Source organism: Halichoerus grypus, chromosome 2 (assembly GCF_964656455.1).
Source record: "Halichoerus grypus chromosome 2, mHalGry1.hap1.1, whole genome shotgun sequence".
Taxonomy (NCBI): domain Eukaryota; kingdom Metazoa; phylum Chordata; class Mammalia; order Carnivora; family Phocidae; genus Halichoerus; species Halichoerus grypus.
In genome coordinates this window covers 177,538,228-177,560,641 of record NC_135713.1, presented here as the reverse complement: position 1 = coordinate 177,560,641, position 22,414 = coordinate 177,538,228, and the positions used below count along the sequence as shown (strand labels likewise).

Here is a 22,414-nt window from a genome sequence, read left to right as displayed (position 1 = left end):
TGGATTCATGGGTTATTACTTTCCTTCAATGGCTTATAACTTATTAGCATCATTTATTTTGATGCTTAGATTATTCCAGATTTGACCATTTGCTTGCTCCTATGTTCTTTCAGTATGTTCCCATTTTCTGTGATACATGCCCATCCCTACCTTCTTGTGCAAAGAGATGTTTACACCACCATGGCAAACATTGAATCAGACCATCAACGGACACTAAATCTAGGGGGAAATTTTGATGAGGAGCAGGATATTTAAAGGGCCTTAAAGTGTCTCTGCACAGACTGCTTATTAGTTGCAAGGGGGAGAAAAGTAATTATACAGTGGAGAAACTGGGCAACACCTTGACTGGATGATCGAAATTAACATTGTCTATGGGGGACAGAGGGACACCATGTGCCTCCAGATATGATATCCTGAGGACACATTGTCTCAGCAGTACTCCAGCTGAGAAATGCATTATCTCAGTGTAGCCAAGGGGGGATAAACCTAAAATAAGGAATATTCTATTAAAAAAATTCAGGGGTCTGTAAGAAGAAGAAGAAGAAGAAGAAGAAGTTCTGTAAATGTTCCAGATTTAAGGAGTCTGAAGAAACACAACCAATGGGGTGCCTTGGTGGCTCAGTTGGTTAAGCATCTGACCCTTGATCTCAGCTCAGGCCTTGATCTCAGGGTCATGAGTTCAAGCCCCATCCCGGGCACGGAGCCTACTTAAAAAAAAAAAAAAAAAAAAACCACGACCACTAAGTGCAATACCTGACCCTAAACTAGACCTTGTACTGGAGGGGAGAAAGTGCTATCAAGGATGGACAAAATTGGAATACGGATGGTAGATTAAATAAAAGTATTATGTAAACGTCAGTGTATAAAGTTCATAAGAGTGTAGGAGTGTATGTCTATTTTTAGGAAATACAGAAATATTTAGGGATAAGGGCCCTAAGGTATGAAACCCTGCAATGGTTCAAAAAGAAGTTAGAGAGAGAGCCCATATGTGATTAAGCAAGGGATAAAATGTTAACGATAGGTGAGTCTGGGTAAAGAGCATACAGGTGTGTCTTGTACTATTTTCATTTTTGCAACCTTTTGTAATTTTGAAATTATTTCCAAATAAGCTTTTCGAAAACGTTCCAGGCTCACTTTATGTGTTCCGTGCCCAAGCCCTGCAATCTGCTTTTTCTCCAGAGGATCCCAGTGAGCAGGAGTATTTAACCACATTAAAAAAAAAAAGAAAGAAAAAAAAGAATGAGAAAGAAAAGCATTCCTAGCATATGGAACAACATGACAGAAGGCAATGAAATGTGAGATATAAGTGTAGGCGGTAGAAAGGGCCTGTTCTAGCAACGGCGAGTCTTCTGAAAAGCTACCCCGGCAAAGGGCACCCCAGGATGAATCGTGGCCACCCCCCTGCGACGCAAACGCAGTCCTCCCCCCAGCTTCCCACAAGCTTCTCCCTATTCGCCGCACCTGTGTGATTTGGGTGCAGGATACAATAAACCGACAGATTCGGCCATCCTTCAGGGGCCAACCCTGTATTCGGCGGCACCTCACGTGTGGAAGCATAGAACTGCCTTTTATCTATTTACATAGAAGGCGTACAACGGTTGTGCGGGGAGAAGAAAGTGAAGCGGCCCTGGAGAAACTTCAGCCGGAGGACGGCTCTGGGTGAATGAGCACCCCGGCCCGGCCAATCAGAACGCAGGACGGAGATTTCACCCAATCCCGGCTCGGCAATGCTCTAGCCGGGGCGGGGCCGACACGCCCCGGGTGGGTGGCTCGCCGCGGCTCCCCGCAGCCCTGCAGTGACTCCAGTGGGCCCTGGCCCGGGAGGGGCGGGATCGCGGAGAGGAGGCCGGCGAAGGAGGTCGGGCCAAACGGGGGAGGATGCTAGGCTTGGCAGTCTGGGCACCACAGTAGCTTGACCGATGCAGCCCTGGCAAAAGCTACGTTTGCCACGCTCTCCGCGGGGCTCCCCTCTCCGAGCGCGCGAGTCCAGGACGCCTTCCTTCGGGAGAGCAGGTGAAGCTGGCGAGGGCTGACTCAGGAGCAAGCAGGTGTGAGAAGGCTGTCAGGCTTCTCTCCCCCATCCTGCCTGGGTAGGAGGCGGCGCTTCCTTTCTTCTTGGGAAGACAGGCGGTCAGGCCTGTGCCAGGCTTGCAGCCAGCTTTAAGAAGAACTAACTCTCGGGCGCCTGGGTGGCTCAGTCGTTAAGCGTCTGCCTTCGGCTCAGGTCGTGATCCCAGGGTCCTAGGATCGAGCCCCACATCGGGCTCCCTGCTCGGCAGGAAGCCTGCTTCTCCCTCTCCCACTCCCCCTGCTTGTGTTCCTGCTCTCGCTGTCTCTCTCTCTGTCAAATAAATAAATAAAATCTTTAAAAAAAAAAAAAAAAAAAAAAAAGAAGAACTAACTCTCTGACTGTCAGGATGGCGGGACCGCGGAGAAGAGCGAGCGGTGCAGGCGTCATGTCCGGATGTAATGCATGTGAGGGAAGGAGGCGAGATGGAAGGACTTCTCGGAAGCAGGATGCACCATCCCCACATGGGCACATGGCATGGCAGCTTTTCCAGGTCTCCCAGCCTGGTGATTCTTCCCTGGGTCTAACCTGAACCCTCTCTGCCACATCTCTGGCCAGCCTTCAGTTAGATGCTTTTCGGGAGATGGGTCTTCCATCTAACTTTCTCATTCTTAGATGAGGCTCTGGTTACTATGCTGGATGCCAGTCCTCAAAACCTGAGAGTCTGAGGTGGGGAAGGCATGCAGGAAAGCATTCAGCTCCTTTGTAGGTCTTACAGAGAAGGGGTGAGTGCCTCTGAGAGAACTGATGTCGCTGTTACTGAGATAGGAAATGGGACCAGGTGGAGGTGGGGTTCATTCTTGTTACCATTCTTTTTTATAGCTGAGCAAATGGAGGCCAGAGAGGTTATGTGTCTTGCCCAAGATCACACAGCTTCAGGTGGCACAGCCTGGATTGATACCCAGGCTTGTCCGATTCGCAACCCTCTGCTCTTGACTGCAACCCTGTATTACAGGGACCTTATGCCAGTTCTCACCCTGCTTGGGATCATCTGGGGGCCTCACTTACCTGTCGCTGCTGTTTCTGGCCTTGGCACTTGGTTCTTTGCTGTGTTTCAGGCTTCCCAGACACAGGGATTCATCCATACAAGGGAAAGTCAGCAAAACCCCAGGTGCCATGGCCCCACTAATTTGGAACCACAGATTTAAGGGGTGTGGGACCTACAGTTGAACTTAGAAACCAGAGGGTGCTAGACTACATCCACTTTATTTGGGCATCTCCCAACTCCTCCTGTTACACTGAGGAGGAATCAGCCAACTGCCTTACGTTACAGGGAAGGTTTCAAAAGAAGGAGCAACATTTAAATTGGTTTTGCAGGGTATCTAGGGGTTCACAATGGAGCAAATGTGTTGAAGGGTTGCTTGTTGGGAGAACATTCTTTTTTTTTTTTAAGATTTTATTTGCGATGGAGCAAGAGCGAGATAAAGCACGGCGGGGGGGGGGGGGTAGGGGCAGAGGGAGAGGGAGAAGAGTCCCAATGTGGGACTAAATCTCAGAACCCTGGGATCATGACCTGAGTCAAAGGCAGTTGCTTAACCGACTGATCCACCCCGGCGGCCCTGGGGAGGACATTCTAGGTCTGGAAAGAGCATATAGAAAGGCTCTGTCTCCTTTGCTTTCTGTCCCCAGCTCCACCCTTGCCCCATTCCTCCTCCTTCGGAGATCCTTGACAGAAACAGAGCTTCTGGTGTTGACAAAGTGGCAGAACTTCTCTTGTGTTGGACAGGCCACTGTGAGTCAGGGCCTACTCTCTTGGGATGAAGCTCTGGGATTCCAGGAAGGGGGATCCCCATCTCTTCAGCTGAAAGTGGCTCATGGGTCCCCACTTTGGAGGATTCCATACTAATCACTTGAATCTTGCCTGTTTCTTCATCTACTGATGCTGTCCTTTTCATGGCCAAAGAACACCTCTTTTCTGCTCATTGACTGAAGCGGAAATGATCACAGCTGACTTGGACTAGCAGTCTGTCTCGGAGTCCTCGGAGCAATCATGTCCAGTCCAAGGCAGATGAATGGAGAGGGGAGGGGATCAGGGTGACGGTTACACCACAGGAAGCACAAGGACATTTTCTCTAAAATCTCTCTCCCCTTCCTGGGCCTCTTCCTAACCTCCAAGTCCCCCATTTCCCTCCTCTGACTCCCCCTCCTCCCCATTAAGCAAAGTTGATGTCTCTGGCTCTTTTCCCACCATTAACAAAGCTAGGAATTTCTTGGCTTATGAGCAAGGGCCTTGGGTATCTAGGCTCCTTCAAGTCAGATCTCTCAGTGGATTAAGGTGACTGTGGCTTTGGTGACTCCCCTGATTGCCCCGAAGATTGTCAAAGACTTAACTTTGTATCTCAGTCCCTGAGGCTGGCTCCCCTCTCCATGAACAGCCTCTAGAGTTGGTACATCTGCTCCCAGTCTTGCCTGGGCACTGACTTTCAGACAGAGCTGATGGAACAGTCACTGGGAAGGCATGTCCCTTCTATTGCCCCTTGGTCTCCTTGTCCTCTCCATTTGCCATGCCAAAGGAATAGCTCACTGGCAGAACACGATGTTGGCCTCAAATGTCCATCTTTAGCCTGGTAGTTCTTGCTCCAGGTTCTTTATAAATGTGTTTAGGAAAAAGTGACATAGAGGTAACAGGGCTGATGCAGCCAAATTCAGATGAACCTCACTTTGAGAAAAATCCATAAAGAACATAAATTTACAAAACACTCCAGAGAACTCCTCCTGCATGGCTGGCAGTTACATACCCAGAAAGGATTCATTCCAATAAGAATAGTGATTTTAAATTCTTATTTTATGCACTCTTCCAACAGATATTTAGGGATTGGGAAGGAGATGGGTTGTCAATTTAAGATAATCAAGGACGAAGAAAACTTCTTAAAGGATGATGCAAGTGAGTGGTGATACAGAATCTAAAGTGTGAAAATCCCTTCTCTTACCATGACACGGCCGTTTTTGTAAAGTGAAGTATACTTGACCCTCACGGTCCAGGGCCAAGATCTGGGTCAAGTGCCTCTTTCAGGAAGGGAAAAGTTAACTAGCCAGCCCCTGACAGGTTGCCCCAAGGAGACAGCTAGATTACACAAAAATCCAAAGCAAAGCCTTTGACCGTCCCTCCATTCCCTCCTTGGGAACTAAATGGGTCTGACTGCCCAAAAGTGGGCAACCAGGAGAAGCTGGAATCCAGATCAATGCACAAAGTCAATCAGTATTGAGTCCTGAACCACCCCACACTGATCTGCCCCCACCCCCATTTTTACAAGACCAGGGGGAGATTATCCAGTAATCTGCTAGGGTCAGACCAGCTGTGGGGATTTATAGGCTCAAATGGGGACAAATGGCATTCATTCAGGCTACAAGACTCCTTAAGGAGGAAATAGAAAGAGTGCAGGACTGAGGGCCAGATTTATTAGAGCAGGGAGGGGGAAAGTGATTACATCCCATGAACACACTGGACTTTTTGTCCAGGGATCCTTGAGGACACTTCAGGGAAAACCTTCACTATCCCCTCTACATCCCAAACCCAGGTCTCTTTAGAGTGGACCAAAATGCAGGGCCCCTTGAAAAGAGCAGAGGCCTGGACAGCCAGGACTGTAAAGATTAGCTAGCAACTCAGTGAAATAACACTTCCCGTTTCCAGACAAAAGCAACACTAGAAACTTTTCCTCCAGCTGTTTTCACTGAGTCAATAGAGACTAAAGCAATTATCAGAAAAAGGTTGGGAAGCCTCAATTCTATAGAAAACAGATGTAGGTATCCAAAACTTTTTCACTAAATGGTCAGATTCATCTTGATCTGCTGTCACTTGAGTACTCATCGTGTTTCTCCTAACAGCCTCCTTGGAGGTAGCAACCACACCGAAATCGCCTTTACGGGCCCCTTGGTGCCCAACAGTGCCTGGCACATTGTTGGTACCCAAAGGACATCTGATGACTCTAGCTGAACACAAATGGGTAGGCGACCTAGCCTAAAGCCCTTTACAAGTAAAGAAACTGGGTTCTAGAGCATGAGAAATATTCTCAACCCATTTTCTCTTTTGGGTAGAACAGGGGCCTATGCCTGTGGCCCCTACCCAAGGCCTGGCTTCCTGGCTTTTCCTCAAGCTGACAGGCAGGAGTCTACTGCAGTCAGTCTGGTGTGTTTCCACCCTCCCTTCTCGGTAGGGGCTCAATAGCAACCAGCCTGACAGCATCCCTCCCCCTTTCTCCAGCCCCATACCGAGATGGGTACACCTGGAGAAGCAGTGCTTTAAACATTTCTCTACCATCAGAGTGAACTGGTGAAGCTTCTGAGATATTAAGCAATCCATCATAACATTTGTGACCGGTTAACTTTAATTTGTCAAAATAAATCTGCAGTATTTTGCATGTTAGTAATACAGTGCTGGTATTGACAGGAAAAATCATCATCTGCTTACATAGAAACCTTCATTTAGGAGCACACCTTAGGAGGGAAATGGATATACAATAAAAGGCAAATGCAGGCCAAGCAGCGAGCCCTAGAGCATAACAGGCTGGATGTCAGATTCGAGGATTATCTAATACAACTGTTTAGCTGCCAATCTGATAAAGGGAAGCTCTCAACCAGGTTACAACCAGAAAGGGAAAAACAAACTCTGCTTTTTCGTAGCGCGGTGGCCGTCGTGCCTTCAACACTTGGTTGAATCAGTTCATCAGCATCAAAACTCAATTTCAGTCCCAAGACACAGGAGAATCTCACCATACAACCTATTCGGCCCCCCTTTCAGTGGCCTGCTGCCACCCCCTTCCTGCCAATTCTCTCCCTCCCAAAAGAAGACACGACGTGGCTTTATTATTGCAGACAAGCTTCTTAAGTGAATAAAGAATGCATACAAAATAGCATTTTAACTGAAGTCATACAATGAAGTCTCACTCCTGTTTATTATACAATGAATTGATAAAACAATCATTTCTAGTATATATCTTTTTTTTTTTTTTTTTTTAGGAACTAATACTTTCAGGGTTCTGACGACCACACTCTAGCCTGGGGGTAGGGTCCACACCTGCCCCCACTGAGGACTGCTCCTTAGGCCACTGTGGAGGAAGCCTGGGCTGTCTGAATCATGGTGGATGGTGACTGCCAGCCCAGCCAGAGAGACGACAGGTCCCAGCAGGCAGAGCCAGAACCCAGTCCTGGGGCTGCATGCCAGGAAATGTGGGCTTCCTTCAAATGTGGCCACTACCTGCCCAATCCAGGCCTCAGTAGGGCCATGTACGGGCCTCCCCTACACAAGTCCTTCCAGTAGCCCACACACAATGCTCTACAGATTAAAAACAAACCCTCTTCGTACTGTGGATAGGAACAGTTGTAACAAAGTCATAGCTACATATTTTTCTCTACATTTTGTTTATTGAGACAAACTAATTAAAAGGCACAAACATAGGGCATGTTTACATGGACATTATAACAAACATATACATTAAAAGTGTAGGAATGTGTTGCCTTCCTGCTAAACAGAAAGTTCCTAAGCTTTTATATATACAAAAGTTGTACAATTTAATGTCCTAAAGTACAAAAGATCATTTATAAAATTATTTTACACTAAGTACTATTTTATTTTTTACTATGTAGTTCAACCCCCTCGAACTGTTTTGTATAATGACACACAGATACCTGTCCCTGATGTAGGAAGTCTGCCTCGGATGTAAGGTATTTGATGCTTGAACTGACACAGTGGGGTATAAACGGAAGTCATCCAGTTTGATAGTCAGTCCTGCAAACATTCTGCAAGATTAATACAACTAAATTCCATTTCTCTTAACTGCAAGATTAAAAAAGAAAAAAAAAAAACCAAAAACATATTGCAACTTAAAAAAATCACAGCGTCTTGGTTTTAGTAACTTTTTTTAAAAAAACACAATGCTTTAAAAACATTAATGTGTGGCATGATGGTGTAAAAAGTATCTGCTTCCCTAACTTTTGGTTTCTACTTTATGTACAGATAAAACATCCTGCTCAGAAATAAAAAGCACATGTCCTAACGTGCACAATCATTGCTGGGTTTCTACAGGGAGTAGAGAGAGCTGTCTCCCTGAAAACACCACAAAGCTGATACAAGTGTTTTCTCAAAGAAAAAAAAAAGTGATGTCCATATTTACAAAGTTGAACAAATCTGCACAATACTTGATTAAGAAACGGAAGGAAAAATTAAAAAAAAAAGATACACTCTGCTTGTTCTGAAGGGGCATACTACCTAGTTAGTGGTTAGAATAAAAACTGTATACAATTTAATATAAGACATAAACTCTAGTGAGCAACTAACACATCTTTCCCTGTTGTAACATCAACAGGCTCTGATTGGGAGAGAGAGGGGCATATCACATCCCAGTGCCTCCAGCATCTTCCAATTTAAAGCAATATATTTTAACTGTTCCAAGTACTCCTTGGCTCCTGAATAGGAGTCCCACTGGCCTCTGTTTGTTAGGAGTCTGCCTGTCCACACGCTTGACTTCTCCTCTGTCAGTTGAGGCCTTTTCTTACCAAAACACAATTTGTATATTTTGGTTGTTTTTTGTTTTTGTTTTTTTAATTTTTTTAAAAAGTCAACTACAATGCTATATTCCATCAGGATTAATATGCTGAGCAATATTTACATCTCCAAATATCAGGTCACAATCCCTATTATATGTTGAAGTTAGAATGATAAATTATCATATGCTTTGCATATCAGAGCTGGTATCACCTTTCCCATAGGGAATGCTGCCTGAAATTAACATATTCCCAAAGGTAAAATGCATATTCTCTGAAATGCATTTTATTATGACAATGCATGTATTTACTCATAAAAACAATAAACACAGACAATGCTACACTAGCCCTCTATCTGTGGATTTAGAACTTCAGGTTAAAATCAGCCATCCACCTTGTATAGGGAGAAGAGTTCTGCTAGTGTTTAGAATAAAATGATTTCTTGGGATTAGAAACAGTAATGCCGTTTTTTTATTTTGAAATGGGTTTTGCTTTTTTATGATTGGTTTTAATTCTGGCATTTTACCTTGCCAACTACTATCTTGTTTAAGCAATGCTGTCAGCTAAAAGGAATTTCTGATTAAACTAAAGTGGTCCAGTGATAAGTTACATACACACCCTACTTTGAACAATCCCAGCCAAATTGGAGAAAAATGCTACTACACTATTATTAACTAATGTAATAAAATCTCCCAATTTCATGGTTTACTTTTTGCTTTAATAAACTAAAAGTAAGTTGCTGGTAAATATTTACTTTAACCCATATTTTGATTTTATAATACTGTTTACCAAGGTGGTGATGTAGGCAAAGCTTGGGGTAAGAAAGGCATGCTCTCTACAGGCCTCATTGCTATATTGAGAGGGGCAGCTAACGTCATAGGTGTGGGCAGGTTCATGGGAGACGTGATGGTGACGGGGTGTGCTATATTCACTGGAGCAGTGACAGGGGTGGGAAGGTTGACTGGGGTAGTAAGTGTTAAAGGAGAGGTCATGGATAATGGACTGGTTATAGTTACAGGGTGCCCTATGTTCATTGGGCTGGTTATGTTAACTGCACTTGAAACATTGACTGGACTTCTCATGCTCATTGCAGCTGCCACTGTGACTGGGTTTGACATCGTCCCAGACGACACAGAGGACGTGATATTGAATGGAGTAGTGAGAGTCACGGGTGTCGTAGCAGCCGTGGAGGTTTGGCACAGGTTAGCAGCTTCTAAAATAAGAAGACAAAATGGCCTTTAGACTCCCCAAACAATGAACAAAATTCACAAACAGCTTCTGAATCAACTTTTTTTTAATTAAAAAGGACAAACATTTAATGAATGAAATTACAGTTCTCTACCAAGCGGTCAACAGGAAGGGAGGCTCTTTCTGAGCACAGGACTGGGGGTACGTGAATCTCTTTTCTGACACTATACCTCCCACAAGGCCTTGGGCAACTTGTTTAGCCTGGCACTTTTGGTTTCAAATTTAGATTTACTTACCTACCTCACAGTGATGCTGGAAGACCAGTTAATTTCCGCAAGGCACTCTGGGGGGCAGAGATATCAAGCAGGGCTTAGTATTCTCACTACCACTTCATGCAGGCAGAGCCAACCATCGGCAGGCCAGGAGAAAGAGCTTGTTTACAAAGAGCTGGGCCGATGGTCACACAAGAACAGATAATCAGAAAAATCTTCTGGTAAGGCGCACTGTAACTAGCGGAGAGCGTTGTGTGTCCTCAATGCTGTGTACTCTAAAGCCTCAGAGGTAAGGTCAGTCCGTAAGTAGGGACTGACAAGCTATTTTCATATCTGTTTATTTCAGTCTTAGAAAAATTGTTTAAACAATCCTGTTGTGGGGTGCCTGGGTGGCTCAGTCGTTAAGCGTCTGCCTTCGGCTCAGGTCATGATCCCAGGGTCCTGGGATCGAGCCCCGCATTGGTCTCCCTGCTCGGCGGGAAGCCTGCTTCTCTCTCTCCCACTCCCCCTGCTTGTGTTCCCTCTCTCGCTGTCTCTCTCTCTGTCAAATAAATAAAATCTTTAAAACAAAACAAAAAAACAATCCTGTTGTTTCTGGTTAGGTTTCCTATGTTAAGAAAGATAAAATCTCTCTCAGTGGGTTTGTATTCTCCTCTCCACTCCCATTTCTTCTTCACTTTCTGATGCTGACAGAATCACCCACTCTATGCCTAGTGTCATCTAACTGCACATATTATACACATCACCAACCATACCAAGGAGGACTAATTAAGCAAGAAGACCCTGCAGTGATTTGGGGGACCCTGGTCCTTGTTACCCAGCAAAGCCCGGGCACTTCTTAAAGAAAACTTCCCTCAGAGGTGACACCCCCACCCCACCCCTCAACAAAATTCAGCACCACCTGCTGGTGTGTCAGGAAACAGCAGTAAGAAGACAGATGAGTGGGCTAGTTGTGTGTAATTTGGCTGTCAAAATGGAGAAATACATTTGAGACTAAAGATAAAGGTCTGCACACATCCCACACATATGGGTCAAATCACCTCACGCCGACCCTGGAGTCAATAAGCAGCTCTCCCTTGATCAATATGATGAAACTCTGGCAAACTCTATGTCAGGAATTCCCAAACCTGGCTGATGATCAAAATCATTTATCTAGGGAGCTTTTTTTTTTTTTTTTAAATGGCTTCCCAGGAAATTCAATAGTGAGATTTAGATGAACTTTGGAAATGTGTATTTTTAAAAAGTTCCTGAAATGGCGATCTGAATGTCACTCAGGTTTGGGAACTTACATTACCTTATTTAAAAAAAGAGACCTGCTGACTCAAGTTTAGGTTTTCAGGGCAGAAGTCTCCTCTCCCCCGAAATGTGACATTTTACTAACATGAATACAGAAGTTTCTAACATCAGTGGTCGTTTCCAGAGAGATTCATGCTACAAATGGGAATACAAAAGCATTTTGTTTCATGGAGGTCAGAAGATGAGCTAAACAATTGAGTCTTATTGTGCAAGCAAAATGAAATACAACACCAAATAGAAAAGTGCAGAAAGAAAGAGAAAACCAACTCACTTTTGAGGTGATGGTAGCACTGGTTAAGGGTATTCTTGTTTACACCAAAGAAGGGGCTTTCACTCTTACATGTGCCATCACCACCCCTGCCGCCATCCTGCACTTTTTCCTTTCAGTCTAACATCATCCTTTTCTAGGACTTAAATAATTTTACTCTTACTCCTTCTCTACTAAAACATCCTTTGTAACGTGCTTTCACCCACTATGCGACTGTCATAGCATATATACATCTTCCTGCCCACCCCCCTTACCTCTTCTCCTAACGATAAAACATTTTATTAAATAATGACAAATCTTCATTTGGAAGAGAGGAGGAAGCAGCCGCTGAGGAAAGGTAGGAGGCCTATCTGGCTGCAATGCCAGGAGATGTATGAAAACGGACGCTATTCCTTTTATCTTTATCCAAGTACAGGGTGTTTAGAAGGGATCTGTGGAAGGGAACAGCCATACTACATGAAAGCAAAGGAGGGAAGAAACTACACAGCAAAGGAATTACAGAGGAGCCTAGAGGCAGAGGGTTCCTTATGAATTTAAAATAAAACAGTAAGACAAAGAGGTCTGGAAGGAAAGAAGGAATTTAGGAATCTCTCCCGTGGCTGATGGTACGCTGACAAAATCATTGATTTCAAATGCCCGCACAACAGTCCAGAAGCCAAAGCTCTAAGTATTAAGTTAAAAAGCTGTGTGGAAGACGGATACGCCAACGGATTCTTTATACGATATATGAGAGAAAAGCAAACCATTCTCAATTTTAGTAACAATTACAGTAAAGTCCCTAACAACTTAAGTACATACTTGTTAAGCTAATGCCAGCCCCAGTGACAGACTGAATGAGATTAAGGGTGAGACCAAGAGAAAAGATATCAGCCTCGTAAAGCCAGAAACATGTAATAAATAATACAATGCAGAAAGAACACTAAAGAGCAGAAAGTAGCAAAGTTGTAAGAAAATAAACTTATGTACCATAAGAATATTTCATCCACCCCCAAAAGTGGGAATGTTTTAGAAAGGAAAAAGAGGAGCCCATAATGCACGGAGGTTGACATAAAAATGAACTCTAAACATACACAGGGAAAGGACCAAATCTGGCTCCAAATTTGTAACAAAAGGAAAATCAAAAGAACACGAAAAGAAGTACTAAGGATTTTTATTTGTTAAGGTAAAAAGACTTATCTGGAAGCTTGGAAATTTGTTGCCAACATAGTGTTTCCAGGTTCCCATGAAGCCAGACTCCCTAAGCTGTGGCTGCCTCACTTAGAGCCCGGGGCACACTAAGTGAGCACACTGGTCTAGCCGTCCTGTGAGTTCTGGCCACCTCATCTTACCTTTCTTTCTTGCCTTGACAGCTTCTTCCCACAGTCTCAGCGTCTCCACCTGCTTCCCTGGCCAGCTCGTTACATGCTGCTGCTGCTGCTTCTGGCTGCCGGCCTCCTCGCTCATGCACGCTGCCCCAAAGACAAACCACACATGCTACGTTACCTTGAAAACGTGCAGCCAGGTGCTCAAAATCTGAAACTTAGATACTCTGGCTCCTCGTGCTTCTCTGAACTTTATCATTTGTCTTGACAGTTTTTACTACAGAGCATCTTCTTTTGCTGCTTCTGTCTATACTGGTCAAAATAGACAAATTAATAAAAGAAAAATCGAGAGAGCTGGGGAAACCAATATAAAAGAGAAAAGAATTCTTTGCTGTATTAAAAAGCAAGTGTCTTTTAGAATGGAACTTGGGTAAAATCAGCATGGACTAATTTCTGCTCATCAAAATACCTGATAAAGTTGGTCACATGACCACAACAAAGTACACTAAAAGTAAAGTTTTGTAAAGTTAACAAAGTATGACATGCTAGATAATAAACCCAATGTACTTACAAAGAAGCAAAAATGGTTGAGATTAGAACACTTTAAACGTTCTTTCCCCACTCACTTTTGGCCACCTATTCTGAGAATTTGATGTTTCTGCAGCATATAATACATACATAATAGAATACAGAATTAGGAATAGACTTTCTTCTGGTGGTTAGGGCAATCTCAAAGACAAAGCCGGGGTAAATGCAAGTACTGAATTCTATCCACGAGTCCCTGAAACAGTCTATCTTCAATTCTGAATTTAAGGTAAGTAGAGCACTTACATCTTCAGATGGATATGATATCCCAACTCTACAGATCTGGGTTTGAAAAGCAAACTTAATGATGCCACTTTCATCTTTAAGGTTATTAAGGGCATGTTACTAACTCAAACAGGAGTTAGGAGACACCAATGCTTAAGAATCTTCCTAACATTAAATAAAAACAATGAAAATTGCCTCGCAGCAGCTGCAGCTTCCTAGTGCGGCTCCTGCTGCCACAATTCTAAAACACTAGAGCTTTTTATTGAAACTCCATAGAAGAAGGGACACGTTGAAAAACAGTTACAGGGAAATTCTGCTTTTCTAACTTGGGTGTTATTAGTAGACAAGCACAGGACTGAAAGCAAAATTAGTGGAGGGCTTGTCAGTGCTGTTTGTATCCACGCAGGTGAGGTATATTTCCAACACCAGTATATACTCTCCATTGACGTGTGTTTACACGCTTTAGTGAGAGAAGAAAACATGTAAGATGATTATGAATACAGTGCTGAGAGCATAGTGAAAATACCTTCAGTACATTATAAAAACATCCAGATTTCATTAATCTGAAATGCAACAGAAATACAATCTGAAGTGTCACCTACTTTTACTGATGCCTTGTTTACATGTATTACAGTTGATACTTTGGCTCTGCCCATGTGTCTTTAAGTGGCTGGTGATGTACGCTGCACTCAGAAGCTTCCCACAGATGTTACACGATACCTTGCCTTCGTGGCGCACCATGTGTGTCCGCAGTCTGTCTTTGGTGGCAAAGGCAGCAGTGCACGTCTGCATGAGGGAGGAAAACTTTTTTTAAATATAGACTATCCTGTTCTACTCATTTTAAAGTACGTTATATTCTAGGCATTACCCTATCCATGTCCACAAGCAGACTGAGTTAGTTGAATTTTAATTGCATGTGTTACCTAGAATCATAATCATAACAAAACATTTGGTGAACTTTAGACCCTTACATTTTGGGGGAAGAAGAAATATCAACACAGAGTACTGAAAAGATGTGAGCTGTAGAGTCAGTTAAACCTGGATTTAAATCCAGCTCCTTGATTCATGAAAACAGTGTAACACTGAGCAAATTAACCTATCTGAATTTGTTTCTTCATCTGTAAAAGGAGGATAAAAATACCTACCTCCCAAAATTATTGGTGGGATTAAGAGTCTGGCCCAAGGCCTCGCACATAGCAGGTACTCGCTCAAATGACACTAGCTTCCTTCCTCAGATTGGATTTTTCTTAAGATTCAAATCACTTACTTAATAAAGTCAGTCATTAACACATTTAACTGAAAGGAGCACAGAAAGACTTCCAGCAATAAACTAAAATTACTGATGTCTAAAAAAGTCATTTGATTTAGCAAGATTCTTAACCTTTTCGTTATCACAACTTAGGTCAAATAAAATCAACAGATTTTCAAACAACTAGAAAATGCTCCAATTTGGCAGACAAACATCCAATAAGTGGTAACATTTGGGAGAAAATTCCTATTTTCTTCTATTACAGTTAAAATCATCAACCCAGAAAATAATTTAAAGCATTTTATTCATTTATTCATTTCAAATACATAATGACCTTTGCAAGACTATAAATTTTTTTTCTTGTAACGATAAATACTGTTGCCTAAGGAAAGGGAAATGTAGCTTAACAAAAACAACACATTTACATTTTTAAATGCTCTTGCCTCACAGAAATAGAAGCTGTCATTTATATTGTATAAAACCAGAATTCAAATGGACCACATTTACTCAAGTCAGTGATTTTAAGACTATTCAAGAACGGTGAGATTTGACTGGCTCAGACCTTCTGGATAATGTGCATTACGTGCTACACTAAGGATAAGTCATTTTAACTCTTACTTGGCATTTGAAGGGTCTTTCTGTTGAATGGACATGTTTTACGTGACAGCTTAAGTGGTCAGGCCTGTGAAAGAGAGAGTTTCAACAGAAGATGTAATGGAACACACATTGAGAAATGCTACTCACGGTGATGTTTACATGCTTGGCAGCTTTGGGTGGAGGGCATTTTAAAGAAAGCTAGCAGAATTACCAACTCCCCCTCCCCCCAGTGCAAGCCTCCTTACCTCTCTTACCATAAACAAAAATCTTAGTCGTTTACCTGTTAATTTTTCTCTCCTAGTCAACATCAAATCACGTTAGGCCTTGGTTCTTTAAATTATAAAATACCCAAAGTTTTAGTCCTAACACCTGCCAGAGAAAGCTACTCCTATATTAACTTTTCTTTAAAAGCCTTTAAAAATGAAAATTAGTGAAATGTTAGTAACCACAGAAAAATAGAAAAGCGTCCTCCTAAAAGTTATACTAACAGTATTCAAGGTCATCCCAACTTCCAAGAAGTAAGTTTCTTTGATTTGCACAGTGAACCTCATGTCTAGTCACCCGACTGAATTGGAAACCGGTGGTTTTGCAGTGGTAAGAATTATAAATGTGCCAAATGAAGGCCTGAGTCCACCAAGGCACTTCTTAACTGAAATATTAGGCTAATCACTATGTCACCACTTGTCAACCACACCAAACTGGAATTAGACCTGGAAGTGTAGTACTTTATCATCAATCTCCTCTAATAACACAGGCCTGCCCACAGCTATGCTCACATAAACCTTCTAGGTCACAAAGAGACAAAACTGAAGTTCACTGATACCTAATGAAAACAAAAAGCAAAGCAAAATGCAGTACCTCGAGAAGCCTTTCCCACAAACACTGCAAGTATAGGGTTTGGTGATGCCTCCTTCATGAGACCTCACATGGTAAGTCATCCGGTCCTTCCTCTTGAAACGCTGATTACAGACAGGACACTCGAAGGGCTTTTCGTCCGAGTGGGAGAGCTTGTGCCGATTGAGGTGGTACACATCTCGGAAAGCCTTCCCACACATCTCACAAGCATGGTTCTTCTTGACAGGCTTACTGGGTTTCTTGACAGACTGGGTCACGGGCATAGCTGTGGTGCTGGCACTGCTGCTGGGGTTGGTGCCCGAGGAAGATGTAGTGACTGTTGATAAGATGCCAGCAATGGTCGAGACCAACGAAGTTCTGCTGCTGTCCCCAGCGATGGTGGAGATGAGGGGAACCACCGTGGTGGGGGTTTTCTTTGACCGGGACACCAACTTGATCCCTGTGTGGCAGGACTCGTGGCGCCTCAGGTGATAGCTGTCCCTGAAAGCTTTACTGCAGTAAGTGCACACAAATGAAGTTTTGGGTTTTTCTTTTTTAATCCCAATGGCATCCTTTAATGTTTCTGGCGCTGCTTGAGGTTTCTGAGTTATTGGTATTGGAAGCAATGGTTTCTGATCAGGGGGCTCCACAGCAGAGCTCAGGAGGGGCAGCAAGCTGTTCTGTGCTGCCTGCTGTTGGTGATGGGAGGCTTCATGGGCCTAAAACCAAACATTTACACTTCAGAAACTCAGCCTCGCACAATGGCCTTCAAAATTCAACATGCTCCAGACAACAGAGACCAGAAGAAACAATCAAAGAGCCCATAAGCTACTCCCTGCAGCAGAAATCCAGCAACCACCTAGTTACCCTCAGAGCTCCCAATACAAAGCATTAAAATCACTGTGCAGACACAAAACTTTTATGACTAAGTTGCTCACAGTGATCTTGCTTTCAAACAGCTGACTACACACCATCCTGGTGCAGAAGGGACATACCAGCTGATGAAATCAGTGTGCATTAGTCTGTGAGTGCTGAAACCAAGTTTAAATAACTTGTCAAAAAAATTACACTCCAGACTTAAGTATCTGCCAGTACCTTACTGCAGTAATGCACACACTACACACTCACACACATACACATAATCATCTCTTTGTCTATTTTACCTAGGAAAAGAAAGGCACTGTCTCTCCCTTTCCGTTAGAAAACTTAGTGACTGAGGAAGGAGGCTGTTGCTAAGTGATAAAAGAAACTTAGCTCTCTGAATATATGCACTATTTGCTAAGTTTACTTTTAAAGTTTTCACTTAACTTTCCTACTAAAAGATTTGATTGAAATGAAACCTGCTATTAATCAGCCTGGAAGGCATCTGTGAAGGTAGCCTACAGCAAAACACCTGTCAGTTGTTTCTCAATTCATTTAATCTTACACTAGAAATCTGCATCCTTTTAACACCACCAGTTGTTCAAACCCTAAACTCTCAAAGACAGACTAGCAAGAGAAAACAAACTATAAATAATTAAAATTCCTTTCATTTTCCTCTTCTTCCAGCACTTATATGTTTCATTAAAGTATTAGACATTTGCTGTTATAATGTGCTTCTCCACTCCAGAACTGGACACCGTCTGGAAATTTTCTTTAGCTGCACTGAAACCAAAATTTCATTGTGGATCAGATTCTTGGTATTTACGAATACTCACTCTCTTGATTTTGATTCTTTCAAAATTCTCCATACTGATAAAACATTTAGGAACTGATGGAAAAAATTCCTGAAATAGTTCTTCCTGATACGTTGTACTTTACCAACGTTATTTTTGAAACTTTTTTGACAGTGAGCCCAAGCCCCTATGCTTGAGTTTTGTAATCCCGAAAGGATACATGCACCCAGATGTAAGAGTTCCAAATATTTTAAGCACACAACATCCTAGGAGGGTCCCATCCCATCATCTTAGACACTCTAGTCACTTATTTAGCCTTCTCACTCTATAATCACAAGTCCTACAGTTAACTTGATTAAGAAGAAAACAAGGAGACAGACACACACATTCACACAGAGCTTCTTCTCCCCTAATGGATAAGAGTATCTACCACATAGCTCCATATTTACTTGATGGCAATACAACCGCTAAGCCTGGAACCAAGTCTCCTCCAAATCATTAGGAGGTGTGATATTCAAAGTTACCAGTTCCAATTTAATAATTTTGGTTGAATCCCCCTTTGAGTCCTGGACGTACTCACAGAAATTGTGTGCTTGCCTATGAGTATCTTTCTGGACCCAGGGATTACTGAGTTACACTGAATTACAGTCCACTTTTAATTTAATTTATGGAGCTCCTGTAAATGTGTCTGCCCATGAGACATTAGTGGAAACTTTACAGAATTTGGATGCAAATCTTACCCCCTTTCCAACCTGGCTGTAGGATACCCAAGTTTCCATACAGTATACAAACAGTTAATAGCTGAAGATAGCTCAAGATATACAATTTCAAAGGCTAACAGATCAGATAATAGGGAATGCAAATCTTCTGGACAAAGTTCAGACTTATAGTGTTTAGAGGCATTTTTCAATTCTAAACAACCATTAGTTCGATGGAGTACTAAAAGCACTTACTGCCATTTTACCAATTCAGATGTCTGTGGCAACATAAAGTATTTTTACAGCATTGCTGAAGCTCACTCTCACACGAGGGTCACACCAGGTCCCTGCTTCTTGGGTGAAATGCTGTAGAATGCCTCGACCACTACGGGAATCACTCTCTGAGGATTCCTAGGATCCCCACACTTCTACATGAAGCCTTCTAAGAGGGGAACTGGGTTTCCCCAACTTGTTCTCTGAGGGAGAGACAGAGTAAAATAACAACCATGGCCTGCCTTCAGTTAAGTGATTTAAAAAAAAAAAAAAAAAGAACTTCTGGGTAGACTTTTATTTGACTAGTATCATCAAACCAAAGCTTTTATCTCCCATCTCTTTCAACTTTAAGGCTTTTTTATTTAACCCTGCCCAAGCTTTCCTTTTTCTGGGGTTGGCAAAAAAACAAAACAGAAATGTTATTTCATCACCCAGGGTAGTAGGATATAGCACCATGAAATCTCCAGTGCCAGAGGGCAAAAAATTTTGTACTGAAACAAATTAGCATCAGTGAGTCATATCTTGAATGTCCTGTTAGGAGAATCATCCATCAAACATCTTAACAGCTATGGCTTTCACTTTCCACCAGGTTATCTGGAAAGCAAGCAGGTATTAAATTGTTTTAAAATATAAATTCAATAGTATGCTCTAGGAAACAAACAAGAGAGTTTAACTCTCCCATTTCCCCAGTAAAAATTACTTAAAACTGAAACTGAGTAAGTCTATTCATACCTTTCCATAGAAAAGACTGAAATATTCTCTTTACCCATTCAACTGTCCTCGGCTCTAAATTATTTTTCCAACAATTTTCACTGCACACATTGCCAAGCCCAGGATCAATTATTAGCTTTCACACTTCTCCATCAGGTGGAAAAAAAGATTTTAATTGCTGAAAAAAATTAAATAATATAAAATCTAATTAACAAGTTGATCAATAAATGCTTGGCATTTGTCTTATCCAGAAAAAGAATAAAAGTATTCCAAAAGATTGTTCAACTAACTTTCCAAAAATTAGTTATAGGTTTTTCCTTTACATAAAGAACTCTCCTTTTTTTTTTTCAATCTCCATGAAGTTTACGGACAGCAGGTTTAACATGGTAACTAATATGGTGAATCTAAATCATTTCTCACATGAAAATCACTTAGGTGGCCCGTTAATCCCATTTTTAAATGACCATTTGAAAGCCTTTTCTAGAGAGGGCATTTGCCACCTTTACACCAATCTGGATGCCAACTAGTTATATATCATATCTTTCCCAATGCATTTTTAAGTTGACTTAAAGCATGATAAAACAATACCAGATCAGAATGAGAAAAAGAAGTTTGTGAGTTCCATAATTTTGCATATCTTCAATTTTAAGAAGCCAGAATATATTTCAATTAACTACTTAAAAATCAAATTACTCACATTTGAAAGAAAATAGGTCTTAAAACAATAAATCAGCTCTACACAATAGGTAATGTTTGAATTATCCAATTCCTATATTAACTGCACTGGGATGGGTCCAGTGACTGGGAGGATTTTTTGAAAATTCTGCATCCATTCCTGGTTAGTTTCAAAAGGTCTCAAGCGCCCAAGCAACGCGTCTGGGATTTCACAAAGTTATTCAAAGAAGGAAAATAACCCAGAGAGGCGGGAAGAACGCATTTAAAGTGACAAGCTTCCTAACCTCCTCCGGTTCCGAAGTTTTCCCGTGAGCTCATCACTACTGCCCACTAAGTGCTTCGTTTGCAAATAGAAATGAAGCAGGGAAAAAATAAGCCTCGGTCTTCCCAACAGGGGTCCCCCACCTAAAATGGGCGGGCAAGAGGACTGCCAACGTATCGGCTACAGGCACTTTCAAGTTTCTTGCAAAAAGTGTAGACCAACACCCCAACGAATGACTCATCTGGGGGCTTTGTAAGCCGACTTTGTTTGCTCTCTCCACTTTCCGTCTCCCCCACTTGGTTGGAGGAAACGTTCGAGGTGGGACGAGAGGGAAAAGCGCTCCGGGAGAAGGTCGGGCCTCCTGGAGTCCCGGCCCCCACCGCTCCCCCCGCCCCGGCCCGGCTGGGGGATTCCCCGGGCTGAATGGGACGGCGGGAGAGCTGGACAGAGGGAGAGGGTGTCAGCTGCCAAGGCTCGGCAAAGGCTTGCGAGAGAAAAAATGTAAATCCAGTAAAAAGTTTGGGGAGGGGATACTCACTCACAACACCCCCCAACAGGGTAAACACAAGGGGGGGGCGGCGGGAAGGGGGAGTGGCGGGGAACCCAGGGATACCCGCTATTCGCAGGGATGGGGGGGTCAGAAAGTCAACACACACACACACACACACACACACACACAAAAAGAGGAGAGGGAGGTGAAAAGGAAGGAGAGCGAGCGAAGATGGATGAAGTGCGTCTGTGTGTGTGGGGGGGTCTCAGAGTAGGACCTGGGGATCCCCCCTCACCCCACGATGCGGGCCCGGGGCGGGCGCGCTGTGGCCAAGCGGCCCGCGCTATCCAGCGGCCCGGCGCCCTCCTTTCTCTGGGCCGCGGGTGGTGACAGCGACCGGCCTCCTCCCTTCCCCTTCAGGGCGGGAGGGAAGGGTGTGTGCGTGTGCGTGAGTGTGCTGGGGGGGCCCGGGGTTCACCCTGAGGCCTGCTTTCTCCCCCGCACCCCGTGAGGCCGCCTCCTTTCACCTCAGCAGCCCCGCTCCGCCGGGGCGGGCGGGCGGAAAAACAAAGGGGGATTAAGGCCGGGCCGGAGAGCGGAGCCGGGAGGGAGGGGAGGAGGAGCGCCCGCCCGCCCGCCAGCCCGGGGCCCGGCCCCCCTGTCCCCCCCGTGCCCCCCCGGGGGGGCCCCCAGTACCTGGAACAGGAACGCGGTCCAGTTGGCCTCCATGGCTGCGGCGGCCGACCCCCCTCCTCCCCACTCCCCCCGCTCGGGGAGCCTCCTCAGCCGGAGGAGGCGACAACAAAGCGGCGGCGGCGGCGGCGGCAGCGGCAGCGGCGGCTCCTCAACATGGCAGCGCCGAGCGCGGCCACTTCCGGTAACCTCCGGGACGCACCACCGCCGCGGCGAGCGCGGGCGGGGGGGGAGCCCCGACCCGGCCGCCGCCGCCCCCAGCCGCCCGGACCCCTTCTGGGCGTCCCCGCCGCAGGCTCGCCGCCTCGGAGCTCAGCCAGTGCCCGCCGGCGGTGGGGTCAGGGCCCCCGCGGGGGGGCTGGGGTGGGGCCGGGGGCGGGGATGGGGCGCGGCGTCCCCCCCCGCGGGGGTGTGTGGTGCTGCGGTCCGCGGCTCAGGCAGCTGGAGCAGGGGGAGCGCAGGAGAAGATGGAGGACGCCAGGGTCTGGCGCGGGCTCGCTGGGCACGGCTGGGCCGTCTCCCGGGACTCAAACGCGGTGCCCAGCAGCGTCGCGTTCCTATCAGACCCTCAGCGGAAGGCACAGGCCACGGCGG

At 44.4% G+C, this 22,414-nt stretch overlaps 1 protein-coding gene across 3 annotated transcripts; it reads right to left on the bottom strand.

The window, feature by feature from the left end:
• Positions 1 to 6,370: 6,370 nt before the first annotated feature.
• Positions 6,371 to 22,004, bottom strand: VEZF1 (vascular endothelial zinc finger 1). Of its 3 annotated transcripts, XM_036105844.2 has the most exons (7): positions 21,824 to 21,843; positions 18,972 to 19,192; positions 16,388 to 17,082; positions 15,551 to 15,614; positions 14,286 to 14,487; positions 12,901 to 13,020; positions 6,371 to 9,761 (listed from the first exon to the last, which is right to left on the bottom strand). In XM_036105844.2, exons 2-7 carry the CDS (start codon positions 18,975 to 18,977, stop codon positions 9,334 to 9,336), a joined length of 1,515 nt encoding a protein of 504 aa, XP_035961737.1. In that variant the 5' UTR covers positions 18,978 to 19,192; positions 21,824 to 21,843; the 3' UTR covers positions 6,371 to 9,333. The 3 variants fall into 3 exon arrangements, with proteins under 3 accessions (XP_035961737.1, XP_035961716.1, XP_035961727.1); XM_036105823.2 differs by lacking the exon at positions 18,972 to 19,192 and having other exon boundaries at positions 21,824 to 22,004; XM_036105834.2 differs by lacking the exon at positions 18,972 to 19,192 and having other exon boundaries at positions 14,286 to 14,469; positions 21,824 to 22,003.
• Between the last annotated feature and the right edge of the window lie 410 nt (positions 22,005 to 22,414).

Excerpts from the sequence above, each read along its gene's own strand:
- VEZF1 (XM_036105823.2), bottom strand. The coding sequence starts at position 21,856 with ATGGAGGCCAACTGGACCGCGTTCCTGTTCCAG. Across the intron at positions 17,083-21,823 it reads GGACCGCGTTCCTGTTCCAG|GCCCATGAAGCCTCCCATCA; the intron begins GTACTGGGGGCC and ends GTTTGGTTTTAG. Across the intron at positions 13,021-14,285 it reads TAAACAAGGCATCAGTAAAA|CGTGCATGAGCGAGGAGGCC; the intron begins GTAGGTGACACT and ends TCTTTGGGGCAG.